At 41.6% G+C, this 25,125-nt stretch overlaps 1 protein-coding gene across 1 annotated transcript in view; it reads left to right on the forward strand.

The window, feature by feature from the left end:
• P4ha3 (prolyl 4-hydroxylase, alpha polypeptide III) overlaps nt 1-25,125 on the forward strand; it is a gene marked incomplete at its 5' end in the record, with an annotated part of 32,053 nt that overhangs the window by 1,432 nt on the left and 5,496 nt on the right. The window contains 7 exon segments of the mRNA XM_005380452.2: nt 3,634-3,783; nt 7,826-7,877; nt 10,061-10,224; nt 10,466-10,642; nt 16,240-16,304; nt 19,507-19,666; nt 22,189-22,251. Coding sequence (XP_005380509.2) covers nt 3,634-3,783; nt 7,826-7,877; nt 10,061-10,224; nt 10,466-10,642; nt 16,240-16,304; nt 19,507-19,666; nt 22,189-22,251 — 831 coding nt within the window.

Here is a 25,125-nt window from a genome sequence, read left to right on the forward strand (position 1 = left end):
TTATACATATATATATACTTATACTTAACAGTAAACTTGGAAATTTTAATGCTATTCCCACTTTCAAAGGAAGAAGCTATGCTTCACAGCAAGTAAATAACTAAGAGTACACAAATATAAGCAGCAAACTAACTTTTGAACCCAGTATTTTAACTCTAAATCCCACCATCTTTCCATGGGAAAATGATCTTATTTTTAGGAAACCCTACGAGTGAAAGAAATGTTATTTATTATACCAGGACAACAGACAAACTAGGCAAACTAGGCAAAATGATCCAGTGGTTGCCCTAACAGTAGCCCCTTCCCGAAGATGATCCACTGAGTGGAAAAGAGAAGCAGGGAAGAGTGTGAGGAAGAGGATAAGAGATGATGGTGAAGGTAAGATCATGAAACTCGGCTCCTGAGACTTGCTGGAATCCCTTGCAATGTTTCCTAAGTATTCAGAAATACTAAATTAAATCATTGTAAAAAAAGCTGAGACTAATCACCTTAATTTTATTCAAGGAAACAGACTTCAGGAACCTCCCACATGATGTATTTAACTAATCTTTGATCATAAGTTATAATCATACTTGAGGTCATTTTATAATAATCTTTGCCAGTCTTTGCCCTAAAAAGTAATGGACTCCATCTTTTTTAATTTTGAAGATGTGCATTGCAGGAGAGTGAATTATTCTTGGCTTCTACCATATTAATTAGCAGATCTGAGAGTAGGCCTCACAGGTCCCGGTTCCAAATTTCATGGATCCGTTTTCCAAATTAATTCAGAGGTCATTGCCCTGAGCTTCTCTGCATATCGGTTTCCCTTTCTGAGGTGTTGAGCAGAATTAGCCATCATTATGCTCCTGGCTAATTTAAATTTAAACCAGTTAAAACAGTCTGATGTAAGGTACCAATACATTCTTCATTGGTGAGGCCTTTCTGAAACTAAAACCATATGTTGAAAATGTGTTAAACTCTCGCCAAAAGTCTTGCTGGCAATCTTTTTTTATGTATAAATTTTCTTGCATTGAAAGCTTAAACATCTCAAATGTAAGAAAAATACTAACATAAGAAATTATATTTATAATTGAAATGTGATATATATTCAAGTTCTTCTACATTTCAGATATTTTAAAAGAATGTTAAAAATATATTACATACATTTAAAGCCCTACTCTTACACCCACCTCCCTGCCCCTTCTACACTACCCTTGCCTGGGTCCCTTTGTCCTCAACCACATAGTATGTGCTGTTTTGAATTAGGCTTCTTTTACTCTGCACATTAGCGTCTATTAAATTCATCCATACTGCTGCACTTGTTAGTGTTCATTCCTTTTTATTACTGAGCAGTATTCCATTATAACACAAAGTGTTTTCCAGCATGAGCTTTTTGTGCTTAGATTGTTTCCAGTTTGGGCTATTGTGAATAAAGCTGCCATTAGCATTCTTAGGTATGTGCTGTGGGAAGTGGAAATGCCAGGTGGAACAATAAGCTTCAATAACTACAAACATGTGGCCAAGTTTTTTTCACCAGTACTTCCCCAACCCCTTCCTCTATGGGTTATTTTAAGTCAGCCTTTCTGCTTTCTGAGAATTTTGTCTAATACCACTGGTGTGCAAATGTCTTGATTCTTCTCACAATGGATTATTTTCTGATATAGTGTGTCTTGTTTGATTCGCAGCTTATTTTCAGCAGGTCATTTTCCATACCCACCCACTCCCTCAGAAAGTCTCTGTGCCCGGAGCTGTGGGAAATCCCTCCACAGAGTTTAGGATTTTCTTCTGCCAGGACCTCGGTGTTGTTACAGGTCGTAGATCCATTTTTAGACTGATTGATTGGCCCGGTTGTTCCTTGGCCATATGAATATTAGCAGTTCAAACTCTAAACTCATATGAAGCATAGCCTCACAGCTGTAAATATTCTAAGGAAACATTTATTTCTCTACACAGAGATCAGACAGAAACAAATCTGCTTTCTTATCTCCTTAAGCCAGTGGATGATTATTTTCCCATTTGCTTAAGGTGTAGTTTTTCAAGAAATCTAGTTTATGTGGATGTTTTAGTCTCAATTCCCAGGTTTTGGGGGGTCTTCTGTTCCCATGTGAGCATTATACCCTAAGGTTAACACCGCGTCAGTGAGACTGACACCACGTCAATGGTGTATAGCTTCAGCACCTGTTCGTAAACTTATTGCTTGGGTTTTCAGCTAATTTTTGTTTCTGGTACCTGGTGTTTTCCATTTTTTTTTCTTGAAGATATATCATAAAATTCTTTTTATATTTTATTCCAAATGTCTAAATATTTGTGTTTGGAAGAATTGAGGTTATCTCAGTCTATCATATTGCTGTACTTGAAATTCCTTATGGAAATATTGATTAAATAAATGAGGATGTAGCTCCATGGTAGAATGTTTGCCCAGCAGGACTCTGGGTTCATTCCCCAGCACAGAAAAAAAAAAAAAAAGGTTAACTCATCAGGAAAAGTTCTGTGATTTATTATTATTTTTCAGCTCAACCTTTTTACAAATAGGAAACCTGAGGCAGCTTACTGTAGTGGGAGTTGCTTTATTATTCAGGCTGTAGACTTGCAATATCTCTAGGTTCTGCCCTGTCTGGAAGTTACACTTGAATTAGATCATTTTGTAAGAGTTCTTCCAATTCCGTGACTTTATAGTTCCATGATAGTTCCAGTATTAACTTCCAGTAATTGCACCTGCAGGTCTGGTATTATAGTTAACTATAAGCTGCTAGGAGACAGGAGTCATGTCTGGTACATGTTGCCCTACATTCCAATGTTTAATCAGAACAGATCCCCCGAGCTCCACAGCATTCCCATGTCTGCCTGCAGCATGGCGTCTAATGCGCTATGTTACAGGGTCGGCTTTCTTCATGCACCCTCACTTATTGAAGGTCTTTAAGGACAAGGACCACCAGGTACAGAATGCTGAGTAAACACTGAGTAAAGGAATGAATTGTTACCAGTAATATCTTCCTGAAAACACGGCATTCAAGATTGTAATTAGGTTAGCATGTGCTCCTGTTTAGTGTTCATTTTCTTCACTTTAGGTTACAGCCCCAATGGATTTCATGAACATATTCTCGCTTCTTTTTCTACCATTCCTTCATCTTGAAATGTACCTCCCTATCTCTGCTCATTGAAATCCCTTTCCTTCTGCAGGGAAGGCCCGTCTCAGTGCCACACCTTCCAGGAAGTCTGCCGGATTCCCAAGTCTCTTCCCTTTTCTACGCCTCCACAGCACATCCCCTCGAGCACTCTTGCTGCTCTCCCCCGTCTTATAGTTACTTGAGTTCGTATTTATAGATTAGAAATTCTTTAAATGCAACAACTCTTGTGTCTTCTCTCTACCTAGTATAATGCCTTATTGATAGATGCTTAATAAATTGAAATAAAATGAATTTGAGGTTGGGGCTGGGGATTTAGCTCAGCGGCCAAAGTGCCTGCCTGGCAAGCGCAAGGTAGTGAGTTCGGTTCCCGGTACCAGAGAAAAACCAAAAAAAAAAAAAAAAAAAAAAAGAATTTGAGGTTAAAACATACATTCTTGGGTTCCAAAGGCCCTCTTACTCTGAATTATCATTTCCTTTCCTCTGCTGGTGGGCTAAGGCTTTAGCGGTGGTACCATGTTCCCTGCAGGTGGCCTATGACATGGGAGATTACTACCATGCCATTCCGTGGCTGGAGGAGGCTGTCAGTCTCTTCAGAGGATCTTACGGAGAATGGAAGACAGAGGATGAGGCGAGTCTAGAAGATGCCTTGGATCACTTGGCCTTTGCCTGTTTCCAGGTAAGGGAATAAGTGAAGCTCACTGCTTTGTTATAATATAATACTTTACATCTGTTTTACAACTTTCTAAGCACTCTCATGCCTCTTAATTTGTTTCATCTTCCCAATGGGACTAAATGTGAGGGCAGTTATTTTACTATTTCCATATGTCAGATGTGAGTAAACCGAGTCTCTGTAAATTCTTATCACAGAGCTCATGGAGCTGGGCTTAGAACTCAGGAAGAAGGTGGTCCCTTACCTAGAGCAGCAGCTGCTGCATCCACAAATCCTTAACAGGGTCATTGTAATTGTAAATCACTCTTTCACACTCCCACCAAGTGAAAACTCTTCACGGATATTTCCATGGAGGAAAAAATTTGATTATCCTCTTCTGTCTGCCACTGAGTCCAGCTCAGAGCTGGAGTCTTTGGGCCTTTGTACCAACCCCCATGCCTCCCTCAGGTGTCATCTTTTCTTGACATTGTTGACTACCTGCTATACTTCATATAGCGGTTCATTCCCTAAAGATGAAGCAGCTGCCATCTTTTTGAGTTGATGATCCCATTCCCACTGTACAGTAGAACTATACAGTGTTCAAGAATAGGCTGGAACAATTGCTGTGAAGCCAGTTCTTTGATGTATCAGTCAATGCTTACTAGAGAAATAGATCTACAAGAATCTTGTGTAAGAATTTACAAGATTGCCTTAGAATGGCCCCTCCCACAGAGGCAGGTGTGCAAAAGTGCAAGAGAGGTCTCTGTGCACTGCAGAGCTGAAGGATCCAAGTCCTGGAGCTCACTGTATTGTCCCATGTGAGTCCGGATCAGGAGGCCAAAAGGTCTGCCCTGAAAACCAGGATACACCATCTAAGGTGAAGGTGAAGACGAGTTCCTTTGAAGAAACAGACACGACACTTCCTTCTTCATTTCCCTTTTATTCCATTCAGGTGAAAGCCATATTGGTTGGTGTCACTCACCCAGGGTGGGTCTTCTGTCTGTAGTAAATCCCCTCAGCCACAGCCAGAACTATGCTGATCCAATTTAGTTGGGTGTTTCTTACTCAAATTGACACAGTCAGTTCACTATCACACCAAAGCTAATAAATCATTTCTATTCCCATTTTTTTACCCTCCACTACCGGGGACCAAACCTAGGGTGTGCTCTGCAAGCACCTTACCACCAAGCTACACCCCCACCCCCGAATTCCTTTGTTCTCGTTGTCCTAAGAGGAGGAAGCTGTGGCTGTTGGAGGAAGATGGTGCTGGGAGAACAGATTTATGCTCAGTGCAGTCCTGTTCCTCCTGTGAAAGTTCCTGGTAAATAGGTCTTTGTTATCAAGTGACCTTTTCCTAACTCTCCTGACCCACTGCTACACATTAGAGCAAAACAAGGGTAACCGTGATATAACAGTGAGAAGAGATTGAGTTTTAACAGGGGAAGAAAAGGGAGAATTGACATAAAGAGGCTCAGAGAAGGCAGAGTAATTAAAGCAGCTTACCCCCAAAAGATAATGTTGTGAATAGGGTGCCTTCTTACTAGTTTGGTTTTGTTTCTCCGTAACTTTTATGACGGCTGTCTCCTCTGCTCACAGGTGGACTCTCCTTTCACAGGTGCTTTGTCTGGCAAAATCCTATGCGCCAGACGAGGCCCAGCTCCAGTGTTACCTACTTTGTGCAGCTTTCTCCGTGTGCTTTCACTGCTCATTTTTTTAATGCCAAAGTAATAAGACATGAACACTTCATCTAATAGATGATTTATTTATCTTTTTCCTTTCCCCAGTAAATTAGAGAGGTAAATGTCCCTTCCTGGACTCTTTGTTATTGTGTAAAATGTAATACGTATATTTCTTCATTACATATTTTAGTAAAAAAGTGTTTAGGACCTTTTGATAATGAGAGACAGTAGAGGATGGTAGTTAAACTATAGGTTCAGGAATCACACAGAACAAGGCTCAAATCCTGTGAAAACTTGGCTCACTTGCTTAATTTCCCTGCGGCTCAATTTTCTTATCTGTAAAAGGGGAAATAATAATGATGTTATCTCAAAGGGTACTGTGAAGATTAAATGAGATTTTGACATATGTATGACACATCATGCACTAGTAAATGTAAGCTGTTATTATATTAAGTGCATGCTCTCCTTTTTAATTTAATGTTACTTTTTTTTTTGGTACTGGGAATTGACTCCAGGGCCTTTGACCTGAGATACATTCCCAGCCTTTTTTTTTTTTTTTTTTTTTTTTTTTAAGGCAGGGTTTCACCAAGTCTCTTAATTTGCTGAGGCTGGGCCCAAATTTGTGATCCTCCTGCCTCAGCCACCCAGAGTGCTGGGACTATAGATATGCAATGTCACACTCAACTAATGTTACTTACTTTGTGTACTTACAAAGAAATTTAGCTGGGGACCAAAAATAACTTTGTTCTTCATAAAGTATAATATTATTACAAAGCTCTTGAGTTTTAAAACTATGTAAAATTATATAAAAGTTCTCTTCATCTCACAGAGCTGTAACATTGAGTTAATATTTGACATTGCAAAATATTCATAGATCACTGTCTTGGTTACTTTTTTTCTAGCTGCTGGGACAAAATACCTGACACCCAAAATTAAGGAAGGAAAGGTTTATTTCGCTTACAGTTCGTGGAAGTTTCAATCCTTACTTGGGAGATCATAAGGCAGAGTGGCACGTGGCAGAGGGTTGCATCTCAGGACGGCAGCCACAGCTAAGCAACAACTCCCACCAGGGCGGAATGGAGGAGGAATGCCCCCAAGCAGCTTCTTTCTCTACCTTACATATGCAAACTATCCACCCCAGGGCAGGTGTAGCTCTCACACCCACAATTATTCAAACTAACAGCCTGCCCCATTTCCGCATGAGGCTTTGGGGGGGACACACAGACATAAACCATAACAATCACTTAACTATTCTTCTATTAAATATAGAGCAGAATAATTCATAATAATAAATAATTGGAAATAATCTCTACTCCAACAATAGTAGGATGTTTATCTTCTGTAATGTACTTTCTGGATGGAATAAAATACAGCCACTAAAAAAGCTATCTACAAAGACTGCGTACTAATACAGAAGCTATTCGGAAGCTGGGTATAGTAGTTGGTGCATGTCTTGTAATCCCAAGGAGGCTCTGGTAGGCTAAGGTAGGGGGATCATAAGTTTGGGCCCAGCCTGGGCAATTTAGAGACTTAGCAAGACCTATCTCAAACTACAAATATAAAATTTAAGAAGACTGAGATGTGAATCTTCATAAAGTCCTGGATTCAATCGTAGTACTATAAAAAGCAAAAAAAAAAAAAACAAAATAAACAAAAAATTCTGATAACAATTTAGAGTAAAATAATCAAGATATGAAAATGTAGAAAAATATGACTGTAAATATGTAAAAGTCATGTATTATTCAAAGTGCTTGCTCTAGAAAGTACCAAGTCTGGAGAACAAATTATATTTTTACTAGAATTTTATAGTTTCATAACAAAATATGACCAAATCACAACATCCTGTAACTACACGGTTTTGCTCATTTTGAGATTTATGGGCACTTCAAGAAAATTAAGAGGGGCATGGCAGCACAAGTCTGTAATCTCAGCACTTGGGAGGCTGAGGCAGAAGGATCACTGTGAATTTGAGGCCAGCCTGGGCTACATAAGTGAGTTCAAGGTCAGCCTGAACTGCATCGTGAGACTCTGCCTTAAAAAAAAACAAAAACAAAAACAAACAAACAAACAAAAAAAAAAACAGAAAAACGGTAAAAAAAAGTCTATCTGTATTTTTCTATTGAGCAAATAATTTTTGTTAAATTACCATTATTTTCCTGGGCAGGGTGGTAATAAGTCATTTATAAATGAGGAGAAAAAGAAGAGCTGATTTTGCAGCAGGGCCACAAGTCCCCTACGTGTCTAGCCTGCTGCTCTTTCAGTGAGCTTTAGCATCTACTTGTGGTAAGAACATAGTTTGTTTTTATACAGTGCAGTCAGTGATTTGGTCAGAGGCGATATCCTCAGTGTTGTTAATGCTTTCTTTTCTTTTCTTTCTCTTTTTTAATAAGGCAGGAAATGTTTCATGTGCCCTCAGCCTCTCCCGAGAGTTTCTTCTCTACAGTAAGTCATGATAAAAAGATAAGCTGACCACGGGTCTGACTTCTGCTTCTGGCATTTAATTCGTGCAAGTAAAATATAGATATTCAGTTTTATTATTCTAATTTCATCATCCAAGGCATATTTCAAACTTTGGGTGAAATCTTACTTATATGCAGATCGAGACGTCACGGAAAATTTGTGCATTAGCTGAAAAATGTGGAGAAGAAGGTCGATACCTGTCCCTTCCCAACTTGTGCCCTCAGTGGGAACAAATCCAAGTTGGGAGCCTGTTTCTTCAGAGACATTTTAAAGACTTGGGTTTTGGATGTAGACCCAGGAATGAATGAAATCAATGTTCTCTGTATGTACAAGGAGTGTGACTCAGGGTTATTCATTTTGGCTATTTCCAGAGCGCTATCTTCCTGTAAAACTGGAGCTAACCTTGCTATGCAATCATCGTGCCCAGCTGGCTGCAGAGTTCAGGTTTAGTGCCCTTCAAGGAATGCCTTGAACTGGAGGGAGATGATTCCTAGCTGAGCTTTGCTTAAAATTTTGGTGGTAGATGACTCCCTAGGTTTTCCTTTAATAAAGTATTGAAATACTAAAATAAAGTCCAAAACCCTGATATTTTAATATTTGTCTTAGTATTTATAATACATTTCATGTAGGGCTTTATAACTATATTCTAACTTTTTGATGAGTCCGTTTAGCACAGTCAGCTCACCACATCTGTGAGTTTTACATTTATAGATCCAGCCAACTTTCGATCAAAAGTACTTCAAAAAAATTGCATCTGTACTGAACATGTGTAGATTTTTTTCTTGTCATTATTCCCTGAAAAGTACAGTATAACAACTATTTACCCAGCATTTATATTCTATTAGATATTACAGGTAGTCTGGAGATGATGTAAAGTCTACAGGAATATGTGCATAGGATGTGTGCAAATTCACCATTTTATGAGACTTGGGTATCTGTGCACGTTGGTATACATGGGTGTCCTGCAGCCAGTCCCCAAGGGACAACTGTAACATTATTCCTTTCTTCTAATTTGGTAAGCAATAGGACATGAAAGTTGCTGTACAGTCTGGAAACACATGGGTGATTAGTAGCAGAAACAAAATGAAAACTCAGCTCTTCTTTATTTCTTTGTGATTGATCTATTAAAATCTGTCTCTCCCACAGAACCCAAGTTGTGTGCTCAGTTTGGTGATTAAGTAGGGCATGGAAAATTGAGGTTCCCGGTTCATTTCTAGCTTTGCAATATTTTCATTGGTGTTTAGGCTTATCATTTCCACTCTCCAAAACTTCATTTCTCCTTCTGTTAAAAAGGAATAGTAATTTCTGCTCCCTCCTCTCTTCTTTTGCCAGGGTGGTGGTGTGGTTAGAAGCACATTGGGCTCCTCAGATACTTTGAGAACATTAGAACAATTTCACACCTCCTTCTAAGAAGCACTGAGAATTCATGCACAGAGGCCAGTAGGCCATGGGTAGCTGCCAACCCATCTTGTAGCCAAACTGGCACAAACAGGTGGGCAAAGGAAAACATAGGGTTCCTTGGATTTCCCAAAGGCCCTGTATGAATTAGATGAGAACCAATGTCTACAATCCCCTTGTCCCATACTGTTCTGCTGTGTGTCCAGACCAGTTAGAAATTTTGAAGGGTCCAGTGAAGCAGAGAATTAGCTTCTAATTCTTCAGGAAAGACCAGGCTGAGTCCTTCCGCTGCAGGCTTGGGATCTGCAAACTTCCTTTCATAGCATTTACTTAGCTGGTTTTTTTCTAACTGATCATTAGATTCTAAACTCTTGGAAGTTGTCCTTTAGCACTATATCTGGTATATGCAAGATAATTTATTGAACATTTATTAAATGAATGAATGAATGAATGAATTAAGTTCTTTCATATACACAAAACTAACCATCACACTATCCCACAGTGGCCATCCTCATGGTTCTGTGGTCTAAACGTTTAAGTACTACTATCCTTCCCAAGGCCCTTTGTACCTTCTGATCCATCAGGCTCAAGTCAGTCTTTTTTTAACACCAGATATTCTTCTGAAAGTGAGGGCATTGACATGAGCAGTTTTTCATGGTGTCCAGTTGACAGTCCTGTGTAACAATAAAGTTGTAGGAAATCTTGATAGCACTTCCTGGGGCCACTTTCTGTTAGCCTGTATTATTCTGTGCTCTGATTTTCCCCAGGCCCAGAAAATAAGAGGATGGTCAGGAACGTGTTGAAGTATGAAAGGCTCTTGGCGGAGAGCTCTCACCAAGCAGGAGCTGAGACTGTCATCCAGAGGCCCAACGTGCCCCACCTGCAGACCAGAAACATGTATGAGGGGTTGTGTCAGACCCTGGGTTCTCAGGTAGGATTCCACAGGGAAAGAGAAAGCAGGGACAGGCTTGGCCAGAGAGTGAGAAACTAGAATTGGAACAATGGAAGAGGGAAAAGCTGATGCATTAAAAGCAGAAATGTTCATTTGGATAGATCTGAGTAACCACATTCTGTACCTCTCAGATTCTAGCTTTTTATGCTGTAGTTCCCTGGAGTTGGTTTCTATTCCTAGACCCTTCCTCTCTTATGCCGATTCTTCTCTGTCCTTCCAGCCCATTCACTACCAGATCCCTAGCCTCTATTGCTCCTATGAGACCAATTCCAGCCCCTATCTGCTGCTTCAGCCCGTCCGGAAGGAGGTCATCCACCTGGAGCCCTATGTTGCTCTCTACCATGACTTCGTCAGTGACTCAGAAGCTCAGAAAATTCGAGAGCTTGCAGAGCCATGGGTGAGTGTTCTGAAAGCTTCACATGCCTGCACTTCAGGAATGTGAGAAAAGGCAGCCTGCGCAGTTCTATCAGTCCAGGCACTCAAAATGCCAGCGGTTCCATAGAGCTAACCAGTGGTGGAAAATAGTCACAATAGCAGTTGCCTATGGAGGAAAGGATTAACTGGGATGAGGTACCAAGGGATTTTTCTGAAGTATTAAAATCGTGTTGTCAATATCTTCTTAAGGCTGTAGAGTATGTGGCTGTATTTGTCAAAACTCAGCAAATGTGTTTGAGACCTGTGCATATCATTGCATGTAAATTTAAGTTAAAAAAGTACAAGTCAACAATTTCATGTGTTTAGCAGAAGAAAAGTGTAAAATTACAAATGGCAAGGAGTGAAATCCTAGTACAAATTTACAGATTAACAGAGTGGGAAAAATTATCTAGTTCAACTTCATCATTTTTGTTAAAGAGATAACTGAGATCCTGAGAAGAGAATGGATTTGATTAAAATCATATGTAGCTAGAGTCACAACACAAACTTAGAGGTACTGTGATTGTCACTGTGCTGTTTTTCCTTCTTAAATCAGTTAATTTAGGTGAAGTTATGCTTGGTAACAAATAGCCCCTGTAGTTAGACAGTAATTTCCTATATTACATGTGTATACTAGGTTAGCTGAAGCTCTGCCCTATGCTGTCTCTACTCTGGAACCCAGCCTGACAGAGCAGCCTCTGTTTGAGATTTTGCCAGTCTTATGAGAGAGGAAAAAGACAGAGATGGCAAATATGAGCTGGCTTTTAAAGCTTCTGCTTTAAAGTGCCAGACATTACATCCGTTCACATCATTAGTTTAGCCAAAGCCTGTGGCTACCACTGCAGGCAATGGGGAAGTCTGTCTGTCCTTCCGTAGGGAAGGCATTCAAGTCACCAAGCCAAGCTTGAGACCAGTTGAAAGGGACATTTCATGATTTCCTTAGGGAATTGGGGTAAATATTTAGAAAAAAATATCATCTCTGCAAGCCTGTTTTCTCTTTAACAGTGACACATTGGGACAGGGAGTGTATCTCAATACAAGAGTGCTTGCCTAGCATATATACCCTGGATTTGATTCCTAGTGCTACAGCAAACAGAAGCACCAAAACAACACCCTGGATTTGGAGGCAGATTTATCTACATCAACGGACATTGATCAGGATCATTCCCAAAATATCAGGCCCTGAAGGCTCAGGGATGGAGGTTTTATGGAATTGCAAAGGGAAAGTACAGAGGTAGAGTATTTGGCTTACAATATTCTTACAATATGCATCACAGTGACTGGCCTTTCCTGGGAGACAGGAGCAACCAGAACTGCAACAGGAACTGTTACCTGGGCAACTAAGAAACTGCACTTGATCTTAGCCAAAAGGCCGAGAAGCGATGCAACTAAGAAACTGAAGTATATGGGCTGGGGTGCGGGGGTTTCTGTTACTCTAGAACTGCAGAAAAATTAAAAATAGCCCATTAATTCTGTCTCAGAATTATTTATGTCTACCCAGACATCATGCCCTTAATAAGTGCTGTTTCAGCCAGGTGGATATTTATTAGAAAAAAATAATTTGTTAGAAAAAAACCACTCCCTGTCCCAATGTGTCATTGTTAAAGAGACAACAGGCTAGCAGAGATGATATTTTTTTTCTAATAAATATCCTGCTTATGCCAGACACTATGATCGGTGCTGGGGTTTTACAAAGCGATGACATTTTGCTCCTTTCCCTTTTGGGTCCTACTGCGGGGAGAGGGAGCAGATATTTACCGCACACTCTGATACACACTATATAAGTGGTGTGTGCAGAGTTGTGCTGTGGTGCCGTGAAAATGTGAGCCTTTCTCTGAAGACTGCTGGGAGGAGGGGAAACGCAGGCTCTACCGTTGGGTAAAAGCCAGCTACTGAACAAGGTGGCAAACGGCACTCCAGAAAGACAAAGCCATACACGCCAGGGCCTGACATGCGTTGTCATCAGAGAACAGGGAGAAGCTGCGTGGCTGAAGTGTGCGTGGGGCAGGGTGAGGGACAAAGGTTGATGAGGTTGGAGATGAGCCACCATTAACAAAGGCTATACGTGCTGTGCTGGGGAGTTTGGATTTCATGCCCTGGGAGAGCTGTGCGGCACTTTGAAACTGTCAAGTAGCGTGATCAGATCTGTGGTTTTAGGGAAGACTGACAGCACGCATGGATCGCAGGGAGAAGAACAGCAATAATTTCATCCAACAGCCCTTCCAGGCAAGTCTAGAATCTTTGCACAGACGGTTTTGAGTGGATTGAGCTCCACTGGTGATGGGACAATGTGTTTTCAGCAGCATCAGCTTCACAGGGAACCAGCAGTCATATTTGGCTAAGAATAGCTTTTTCCTCAGAACAGCTGTTGCCATAGTAACAGGACAAGGGCCTGCCCAGAGATGTTCTTTGATTCCTTTATGGCCAGGTCATCTGTATGGCATGCACAGGCCTTGCCACACTCCCTTCCCCCAGAAGCGTCTCACTCGGGTTGCTGCTGCCTGTCTGGGTTTTTGGCTCTTCCAGGAATAACCCCAGGGTTTACATGGGGAGTGGCTTGCAGTGAACTGAGCACAGCCGCCTCTATGCTTCCTGTTCAATCTCTGCTTCCTATCCATTCTCCCTTCCCCAAAGCTGCTCTCATCATTTCCTCTCTCTCTCTCTCTCTCTCTCTCTCTGTGCTCCCCCTCCTCCGGCCTCCTGCACCCTACCCATCCTTGAAGGCTCAGTTAAAACCCCAGGCATCCTTTGGACCTGTTCCCCTGACTATGTTGGCCTACTTTCCCTGTTTCTTTGAGTGATCATGTTTTCCAGAGCACTTTTTTGGAGCCACATAAATCAACGTATTCCTCCTCTGAACTCAGAGCTTTTGTTGCCAGCTGTACGGTGCATAACTTTTTTCATGTTAGCATGTATTAATTATACAAAGTAATGGGTTTCATTGCAGCATTTTCATACATGATGAATTGATTATCCATTGACCCCAAACCTCCCGTAGCCTCTCTTCCTTCCTCCTCTAGTCCCTTCCCTCTTTGCTAACAGTCTCTGTGTGGCACTTGATTTTTAAATTTACTCTGCCACTTACGTGTTGTTCTGGTGTCACTGGCTATCCGATGACTACACTATAACCTGGCAGGCATCAGGCGTCAGCTCTTTCTTCAAATCCTTTGCTCTGTGTTATAAAAAAATCTTTCTTTGAGTTGGAGACTTGCTATGTTGCCAGGCTGGTCTGGGCCCTCTGGGCTCAAACGATCCTCCTATCTCAGCCTCCCGAGTACGGGAAGGTAGGCAAGTGCCAGTGCACCCAGCCAGAGTTTGTTTGTTTTTTTTTTTTTTTTTGGTATGGAGAATTGAACTCACAATCTCACGTTTGCCAGGCAGGCACTGTGCTGCTGAGCTATATCCTGGGCCCCTCAGAGTAATCTTTAGAAGGTCAAATTTGGCCTTCTAAGTCCCTTGCTTAAACTCTTTATCGGGTCACTTTTGCCCTCCAGTGCTTACAAAGCTTCCTGGCCTGGCCACCCTGCCGCCTCTCCCCTTGCATCAGCACTCCAGCTGCTTGGAGGGCTTTGTTTTCTGGGAATGGCCATGCTCTCTCTTCGTTCTGCCTGCAACACTCTGCTCTTGACAGCTTCAGCTGTGTGAAATGAGCCTTGTAGACATCCTGGGAAGCCTTCCTGCTCTTCACAAGAGTGGGCCAGGCCCCCTTCTCTGCATTTCCATGGCACCTTATGTACTTGCTCATATGGCATAGTAGATAACTGACAGGCAGGGATTTTTTTCTGGATTAGTATATTATTTTTCTGTTTTTATTTTTCTTCTGGTACCAGAAATCGAACTCATGACCTTGCGCTTGCCAGGCAGGTGCTTTGCCGCTGAGCTAAATCTCCAGCCCCAGTATATTATTTTTCTAATGTTTAACACAGTGCTTATCACAGAAAATAATAAACATAGTATTTGTTTCAAAAAATAAATGGCGCTGGGCATGATGGTGCACGCCTGTAATCCCAGCACTCGGGAGGCTGAAGCAGGAGGATCATTGCGAGTTCAAGACCAGCCTGGGCTACAAAGTGAGTTTAAGGCCAGCCTGAACTGCAGAGCAAGACCCTGTCTCAAAAAAAAAAAAAAAAAAAAAAAAAGGCTTATAGGTGGACAATAAATGATTCAACACAAAGTAGCTCCTTACTTGAGGAAGGAGGATACCCTAGGATTTTTTTTTTTTTGTCATTGATTTTGCCCTAAAATAACAGATGACACTCTCTCTCCTCTATAAATTACTTGGGAGAGGATGCCAGGAAAAATTAGTGAGGGATAAACAGAGCTAATATCAATCACCTGATTTCCCACATCCTAATACTATAGAGCAACAGGCTGAGAGGAAGTCCTAAGAACATGTTCACATGCTGCATCTTATAGACAGGGAAATGGGCCCAAGGAAAAGGAATAGGCTTTTCCAGTATTGTCAGCTGGTGTAATATAGGAACCATGATCTTAAAGAAGTCTTAGAGCAGGGAAGAGTTTCTGTCTTGTGCAGTTCATTCCCCTAGGCTCAGCTTGACTGTCTGGGAAGTACCAGGGCTGGGTCTCAGTCCCAGCAGCAGCTTTCAGCCTAGGGCCCTGTCTCACTCATTCACTCACTCACTCATTCATTCATTCATTCATTCATTTGTTTAACCAACAGTGAGCACCTAATCCCTACCAGACCTTCTCTGCACCCTAGGGATACATCCCTGAGAAGAGACCAAGTCCTTGCTCTCAGGGAGCTGCCAGTCTGATGATGGAGGCAGGGGGAGACACATCCTCATAAAAATAAATGTGGACCAGGGATATAGCTCAGTGGCACATGCGCCTGCCTGGCAAACACAAGGTCTTGAGTTCAATTCCCGGTACCAAAAAAATATATATAATAATAATATAAATAAGTAAGTAAATAAATGTATGTTTCTCTTTCTGTCCTTAGTATGGTGACTTTGCAATGAAGAGGTACTTTTTACAAAAATCACTTCAATGCTATATCCAGACATTCAGAACAAAATAGACCTTCAGCCAAATTAATGCCTTCAGACCTATTATAGTTCTTTCATCATCAAGGCAGTTGCAGCAAGACAAATTGTGGTTCTTTTCAAGGAAGGGATTTGGCCAGAATTATTCAAAAGGAGCAGGCTGTCTGCGAGCGCAGGTTTCCCTGTTGTTGGAGATGTTTATTTAATAAAACAAACACCCAGGGCTGCTTGCAACCAGGCCCTGTGCGTGGCACTGCGGTACAAAGAGGGAGGAGAAATGGACCTTACCTCAGTCTTGCAGACACCAAAGGGACTCAAATACCAGTTTATTTTAGTTCAACAAACTGTATTGAGTGTTCACTGTCTACAACAGTAAAGGCTATTTTCAACTCTAATATCTCTGGTCACTTATTATGTTTTTATTCTCAAGATCAATACCATCATGTGCAAAATATCCTTTAATGAGGGAGGACCTGGCAATAGTGCTTATGCTTCAGAGAGGTGCACGTGTGTAGACACAACAGCTCTTCCCTTTGCATCATAACCACTTGGACTTCGTCTTGTGTTCTTCCCCCAGCTCCAGAGGTCAGTGGTGGCATCCGGGGGAAAACAACTACAGGTGGAGTACCGCATCAGCAAAAGGTAAGAAGGCCCCTTTTTCAAAGACCAGGGACTGCTGCTGCTGCCCACCCTCAGGCCTAGGGCACAGCCGGCTGCCAGGTCAGCAGCGCACTTTCTGGGAAAGTCAAAGGTTCCTTTGGAAAACCTGTGGTTCATTTTTATTTCTATACATTCTTTTTAAGAGGGAGAAGTTTCTGCTTCCACACCCAGAACCTTCCTCAGGTTTGAAATATGAAGAATTAACTAGGAGGCCATTAGGGACACACTTGAAAAAAATCTGCTTTAAACCAAAACATAAGCATACAGGTTTTCTAACCAGGATCACTTTTCCAAAGAATACAGCCCTGCTGCATATGTAATTTGACTTTACAGCATTCCATTCCTGCCTCCCGACTCTTGCAAAGCATGACTTGCAAACACTCAGGCAAGAGGGATGAATAGAGACCCTGGACCCAAGGGCTTCTCCAGAGAAGCGGGTTCAACTGTGGGAGCCCAGCTTCACGCTACCCCTGCCCCACCTCGATCTGTATTTGCAGTGTGAGGAAAGGAGTGGTGATAGAATAAGTCTCCAGCACAGCCATGCATGACAGTGACATCAGCGTCCCTGGGGAGGCTCGTATCTCAGGATGAGCTATATTGTCTGGGAAGTGAAGTTGAGGGATGAAAGCTTTGATCAGAATCATTTTGGCTTAACTTGTTTGGCCTGGTACATTTAGGACCTTTCTCATTAGGAGCTATTCTCTCAGTGTGGGGAGAGCTGTGTGATCTATTTTTTGTTTGCTTATTTGTTTGTTTGTTTGAGACAAGGTCTCCATATGCAGTTCAGGCTGGCCTTGAGCTCACTTTGTAGCCCAGGCTGGTCTCGAACTTGCAAGGATCCTCTTGCCTCAACCTCCCAAGTTCTGGGATTACAGGCATGCGAAACCACGCCCGGGTGCGTGATCTCACTTAATTGTTTTTCTAACCTTTCTGAAATTTTAGTTTCAGAGAGAAAAATTCAGTCATCTATTTAGAGCCATTGCTTTTAGGGGAATACATAGTATTTTCTTCACATCAAACTACCTTCTCTATTTCCCTTTACCTCATCCTTCAATCTTTTGAATTTTGCTTCAACACTCATAATTTCACTGGGTCTGGTCACTCAAAGATCCCCAGAGAATCCAAATTGCCAGAACAATTTCTTGCTTACACGTTTTCGTGGTCTATCCATTATCCATGTCTTTAGTCACATTTCATTGCAATAACTGAATAAATACCACAGAATGGGAGATGTAGCTCATGCTTCTGCAGGAAGGTTAGTGAGGGCCTCCTTGCTGCCTTGTAAAGGGACAAAGGGCATCACTAGGCGAGACAGAGCAAGGGTGTGAGCTTAGCTTTCTCTTCCTCTTGTCAAACTGTTGCTGCCAACATCGCATGATATCCCCTCACCTAATCCTAATTTCCTCCAAACGCACCTCTAAATACCATTAAACATATGAATTTGAGGATTAAGTTTCTAACACGTTCAAACCGTAGCAATTCACAAAGTCCAGATTGCTTGGCATGGTGTCCTCATCTTTGTTTGTCACGCCTAAGCCTACCTCTCCAGCCTTTTCTCCTGTCACTTCCACAGACCACGTGCTTTGCACGTTATTTATTGTCACACTCCCATGTCTGTGCTTATGCTGTTTCTTCAGGCTGGAGTGCTCTGCCTCCTTCCCGCCTATTGAAACTGTGTGCACCCTTCAAAATTTTGCTTCAGCGTCATCGCCTGATCTCAGAGCCCCAGTCAGATTAATTTCTCTTCCTCTGTACTCCCTCCTCTGTACTTTAAAATCTGTTCCTCATTTTTTTCACTCTAATTTTCCTTCATTATATTTGTCTTTTTCCTCTCCCACCTAGTCCATGAACTCTTTGAAGGTGATTTCCTAGCTGTGTCTTGGGTATCTTTGCAAACCTAGAGCATGTGACATAATGATTTGCACACACTCTGTATGGAAGAATGAACAAAGGAATCCGTCATTTAAAGAACAAAGGAGTGGTTTCACTATCACAGGAAGGCTCTTCCCTCAGAACCCTTATGTTCACCCCAGGAGGCTCACTGGCTTTGCTTGGGAAGCTTGTCCTTGTTTCCCAGGCATTTAAATTCTGATTCTAAACATTCTCCTTTGTCAGAACCTCAACAAGATATTCAGAAGAGACTGAGCTAAGTTTTGTGGCTTTTGACCTGTCCTGGTTCATCTTGGGGCAGAGCCAAGGAGCAGATTCTCCTGGCTTTCACAGTAATCACAAATACATCGTAGCTTACAAAACATGTTCCTAAGGGTTCCTCTCACAGTCTTCACCGGTCAACAAAGTAGATACTATTGTTGTCTCCATTTATAGATGAGCACACTGACCCTTACAGCTCAAATACCTGATTCAGAGCTGGGGACAGCGGTGTACACTTGTAATCCTAGCACTCTGGGGAGGCTGAGTCAGAAGGATTCCAAGTTCAAGCCCAAGCTGGGCAACTTAGTGAGACCTTGTCTCAAAATAAAAAAATTTAAAAGAGGACTTGAGATGTAGCTCAGTGCAAAAGCTCTGAGTTTAATCCCCAGTGCTCAAACAAACAAATAAACAAAATCTGATTTAGGATCACACAGAGGATCAGGGATTGGTTTTATAACTTTAATCCCAGCCCCTCTCCCTCATTGAAATGGGATCTTGCTATGTTGCCCAGGTTGGTCTCAAACTCCTAGGATAGAGTGATCCTTCTGCCCCGCCCTCCTGAGTAGCTGGGACCACAAGCGTGTACCACTATGCCCAGCAGACTTCTGACTTCAAATCCTAAGCGTCCGCCATTGCACCCAGCTCCCTCTTTCGTAGATGTCTGTGCAACATAGTGGTTTTAAGGGCACGGTTTTGTTGTCTTCCTCTTTGTATCACAGTCCTGGGGCTGTGAACCTTCACTTGGTAGCCTTAGCACCCATGGGGCTCAGAGAGTGTTTGTGGAATGAACATGAATGTTGAGATAGAGGGCAAAGCACACTGGACAGACCTAACGTGAGAGATGAGGAGGTGATCAGACGTTCGTGGCTGCCTTTCTTCTTCCTTCACTCCCCGACCCTGCCCCTGCCCTTCCTTCCTTCCTCAGTTACTTGACATGTGTCATTCATTCATTCATTCATTCATTCATTCACAGAAATCATGTAGTCATTTTCAGGATCAGATCACTGATGCTGCAATCTGTGATGTGTTTTAGTGCCTGGCTGAAGGACACTGTTGACCCAATGCTAGTGACCCTTGACCACCGCATTGCTGCCCTCACAGGCCTGGATGTCCGGCCTCCCTATGCAGAGTATCTCCAGGTGGTGAACTATGGGATTGGAGGGCATTATGAACCTCACTTCGACCATGCCACGGTAATGGGTCAAGGCCAGCCTCCTGCGATGGGAAGCTGGGACAGTATTCATTTCTTTGAGCCAGAGCTCTCCTAGGGCTCTCAGTGAATACTCAGGGAAGTCTTAGGGCAGCGGGGCTTGTTTCAGGAATATCTGAAAGCCTTGCTTTCTGCTGATTGATGATAGCCCGTCTTGTCTACCACTATCCCCCTGTCCGGAGTGTGCTAGTGAGGGAAGAATGTGGCTGCAACGCTTCGTTCAGGGGTTTCCCAGTGAGAACTGCCTTTCCCCAATCCTTCGCCTTTCCTCATGACTTCAGCTGCCCGCCTTTGCTGTCGGTAGCAGACGATTTTTGACGATTAAAAAGACTTCCTCAGAACTGATGTATAGATTCAACCCAAGTAGCTTATTTTTGTAGAAGCTAATAAGCTGATCCTAAAATGTACATGGAAATGCAAAGGACTGAGAGCAGCCACACAACTTTGAAAAGAAGTTAGAGGACACAGACTACCTGATTTCAAAGCTGAATATAAAGCTACAGGAATTAAGGCAGTGTGGTACGGGGTAAAGACAGACACTTGGGTCAGGGGAGTAGAACACAGAATCCAGAAAAAACCACACATTTATGCTCAGCTGTTTTTACCAGGGTGCCAAGGAAATTCAGTTAAGATGACAAAATGGTCTTTTCAACAAACGGTGCTGAAACAATGCAATAATCCACCTGTGAAATAGTGATAATAACTTATGACCTTATCTCATACCATATATGAGAATTAATGTGAAATGGATCGTAGTCCTAAATATAAAAGGCAAGACTATAAAACTTCCTGAAGATAACATAGCAAAAAACCTTTATGAACACAGGTTAGGCAGATTTATTAGACAGGATACCAAAGCGTGATCTGTAAAAGAATAAAACATTGATAAAATAGAACCACATCAAAGTTAAAATCCCTTGCTTTTAAAACACCATTGTAAAATGTAAAGACAAATCATCATGTAGGAGAAAATGTTTGTAAAACATGTATCTGATAAAAAGCTTGTATCCTAAATATCTGTAGAACTTTTATAACTCAGCAATAAGATAAACAAAACAAAAAAGATTGTTAAATAGGCTCCTCAAAGATAAGTAAATGCCTGCTCCAGGCATTTTGATAAAAAGATGTTCAACATCATTAGGGAAATATGAATTAAAACCACAATGAGATAGCATGGTGCTCCTATTAGAATAGCTAAAATAAAAAAGACAGATCATACCAAGTGTTGGTGAAGACAGGGAGGAGTTGGCAGTCTCACACACTGCTGATGGGAGTGTAAAACCAGAGAGCCGTTTTGGAAGAGTTTAGCAATTTCCTAAAAAGTTAAATGTGCACTCACTGTGATCTAGTTATTTCAATCCAAGACATTTTACTGAAGAGAAAAGTAAATATATGTCCATACAAAGACTTGCACATGAATGTTTATAGATTTATTTAACAACCAATTAATTAATCAATTTAGTGGTAGTGGGGATTGAACCCAGGGCCTTCATACTGAGCTGCATCAATATCCCTTTTTTTAAAAAAAATGTTTGTTTTTTTGAGAAAGGTCTTGCTAAGTCACTAGGTTGCCCAGGCTAGGCTTGATCTTATGACCTCCTGCCTCAGCTTCCCAGGCTGCTGGGATTACAAGTGTGCACCACCATACCTGGTTTATAGTAACTTTATTTTTCATAAACAAGAATTAGAAATAGTCCAAGCCCATCCACAGGTGAATTAATAAACAAATTTTGTCATATCTGCCCAATGGGTAACTACTCTGCAATAAAAACAAATGAACAGCTGCCATATCCAGCAGCATAGAAGAACCTTTAAAATCGTATGCAAGTGAAAGAAGTCAGACACAAAAGGCTACATTTTTGTATCCTATTTATATAAAATTTCTAGAAAAGGTGAAATGATAGATCTACAAAGTATATGAGTGGGCTGTGGGGAGTTGATTGCAAACAGGCATGAGAAACGTTTTCAGAAGATAGAACTATTCTGAACCTGTATGGTGAAAAAGGTTGGATAACTGTTAAAAGTTGCTAAAATGCATCAAACAGTACTCTTTATAATAGGTGCATTTTATGGTATGTAAATTATATTTCATATTGTTCATGACAAGGAAAAAAGACCATGTCTCTGGCAAATAATTGAGAACTCTGATCCCCTGACTTTGTACTTCTATAGAGTAATTATCTGTAACATTCTGTATGTTTCACAGAGAGCCACGAGGTGAAATTAGCCCCTCCTACAGTAATTTCACTATCAACACGTAGTTACAGTTAGTATAGAGTTCACTCACCTGAGAATCTACTAAGTCAGGGTCTGATATAAAAGCTGTTGCATGCCTGCCAGCAAAGATGAGCACATGCGCACACCACTCAGGGCAGCTCGGGGCTGTGCTCAGGGCTGTGCCCCAATCTTGGTGCCCTGTTTTACCCCTTCCTGTATTAATGGTGGAATCCTGCCTGTCACTCTGTTACCATCTGTATAAAATAATATGTTCTATTTTTATCTCAGTCACCAAGCAGCCCCTTGTACAGAATGAAGTCTGGGAACCGAGTTGCAACGTTTATGATCTACGTGAGTTTTGCTCTGGAGGGACCAGGGATTATTACTTAATGACTATTCATAGCTCTATCTTATTTTATGGTTTTTCAAAGCAATTTCACACATAATTTTACCTGGTACTGAACACAAAAATTTCTAGGAGGTTTTAGAATTTCAGACAGCATTTTTTGTTGCCACCCTCAAAGAGCTCAGAGTATATAGATCTAAATTTGACCTCGGTGTGGGCAGTGGATTAGGATGGGAAGTGGGGTTACATTGAAAACCAAGAGATCGTGGGACTTGAATGATTCAAGAAAAGGATACAAGAGTCTCCCGTTTGAGGCACGACAGCCAAATCAGCACTGAAAAGCATGGATCTGTAAGACAGACTGTGGAGCTGCTGGAGAGAAAATAAGGCGGCTCAGAGTACAAGAAAAAGCGCAGAGAACCCTAAAGAGAAATTCAGAAATTGTTAGAAGCGATTCATTCCTGTTAAGTGAAGGATAAACATGTTAACTATAAGGGCTCTGAGTAACAACTAAAAATGAAGTCCTGTTTGCTGGCCCATTGGGCTGTTAGACACTCCTCCCTAGTGCTCCCTCTTCCCTTAGGGCTGTATCTGGTCTCTGCAGTGTAGTCGAGAAAGGGCAATAGCAGGCCAGCATTTTGCATATTTTACTGTGGCGATTCCAGTGTGTGCTTCCCACAGAACCGGAGGCCGCCGCTTACAAGGGGGCCCGGCAGCTGTGGTGATCCTGACCAGGCACGGAGGGACTGTTAAGTCAGCTCAGGCAGAGAGCACATCTCCGATGTGCAGCTGGCTGCATCTCTCTTGGCTACCCAAGCTGGCATGGGAAGTCCCAGGCAGGGACGAATGTAGCAGTCAACTGAAGAATATGAGCATGTCAGGGCACAATAGATCTCTCTGTTCTTTGTCTCTCCAGTATCTCCTGTGGCTGGTTCTCTGTAACGGAAGCCCAATTACTACAGTGTAGATAACATGAATGTAAGAGTCCAGCAATTTTAAATGGCAAATCTGTGTGTGTGTGTGTGTGTGAGAGAGAGACAGAGAGACAGAGAAAAGACAGAGAGACAGACAGAGAGAGAAGCAGAGAAAATACACGTGCGGTTGGCTTTGAAACATCTGAATGAAATGGAGTGCACTCTGGCTTTGGAGTCAGGGAGCCTAATCTGATCCTGGTGCTCACTATGGGGCCACACCACAAATTACAGTTACGTGAGCTCATTCTCTTGCTCTGCACCCCCTCACAGGGCTACCATGAGGATCTGCGGAGATAATATTAGGGGACATGACTTGGGAAAGTCTCACACAATGTTTCTATCACTGCGTCCTACCACGCAAGTGAAAGACTCATCAGGGAGAATCAGAGTTGGGGACCTAGGCAGCGCTCACTTATGCCCAATTCTTTCATCTTCAGGTTGAGTAAAAACCAACAAACACAAGAATTCTAGAGGCAAGCGTTGAGGTTTGTGGGAAACAAGAGTAATATTTTAGAGAGAAAATAAGTGCAGAGGATCGAGTTGAAATCAGGTTAGTGATTTTCTGCTCAGGCTGGGTTAAGATCAGTCTAGTAGAAACTATTAGGAGGTATTCAGAGGGGAGCGTTCTCTCTCCTCCCCCTATCTCACAGCCCATGGGTTGTTCATGAGCTTAGCTGCGTGCAGAATCAGATTTTCTTTTTAAACTTCTTGGGACGACATTCCTTTCCATAATATTGTAAAACCACAGGTAAAGATTTCAAGAAAGCCAAGGTTGCCCTTGTGTTATACAGCAGAGTTCTTTAATTTGTTCGTTATTGGGACACAAGGAGTGAATTGTTGCTCCCACTGGCCTTCCAAGTGGGTTACAGAAGCAAAGGCATGCTGAAAACTACCGCTGCCGTTTCCAGGTTCTGAATCACTGAGTCACTTCTGTTTCCTCTAACAAACGCCGGCCTCCTAACTCCTGTAGTTCTTGCTCTGTAACAAATGTGAATATGCAGCAACAATTGCCACAAGATTACAGTGTGAACCCACAGGCAGTGCTAGGCAGGGTGAGGTAAGAGTAGTTCTCCTGTGTCACTGATGAGGAAATAATTTAGCAGTATATATCACAAGTAGTCAATTTATGCATATACTTTTGACCCAAAAGAAGCAAGTAAAATGACAAAATATTTTTCATTCATTAAGATGTTCAATGCAGTGTTGTTTGTACTAATAAATAGTTGGAAGTAACCTAAATGTTCAAAAGTATAGCTTAGTAGTTACGAGCAGGGATTTAGTAGCTGGACAGCACTGGTCAGCTCAAATCCTGGCTCTGTCATGGAAGAGTTATATGACCTTTTATAAAGTAAGTTTGTGTGGCTTGATTTCCTTATTTGTAAAATGTGAATAATAATAGCATTCCCAATTCATAGAGTTCTTATGAAAAGAGAGATAATAAATTTATAAGGACTTAATATAATGCCTAGAATATAGTCAATGTTCAATGAAGTGTCAACTATTGCTATGTGAACGATAACTGCTTCTTTCTGGATGGTAAAATAATTAATACGTCTATTGTTTTAATGCTTTTCTTGTATTTTAAATTATGTCTATGATATTATGTACTTTTTGGACAGAAAAATATCTTCGTAGTAAGAAGGCATCCATAACCCTAGACTATACCAGCGGTGAAAGTTCTGTTTAGGTTACCTAAAGGGGATCTGAGTGATTTATGGATGTAAGTCTTGGTTGTAAGATTAGTTTAGTAACTCTGATCAGCATTTAAGAAAACCACACTAGAATAAAATAAAATAGAAAATATCAGAGTATCTCATGTAGTGAGAATATCTTGTGAAACTTTTACTTCAGCAGTGTGTCTTGTGTCATGATGTAAAATGTATCTTTTCCTGTCTCAGTCAAAAA

Source organism: Chinchilla lanigera, unplaced genomic scaffold (genome assembly GCF_000276665.1).
Source record: "Chinchilla lanigera isolate Chin_1 unplaced genomic scaffold, ChiLan1.0 scaffold00013, whole genome shotgun sequence".
In the NCBI taxonomy this organism is placed as follows: Eukaryota; Metazoa; Chordata; class Mammalia; order Rodentia; family Chinchillidae; genus Chinchilla; species Chinchilla lanigera.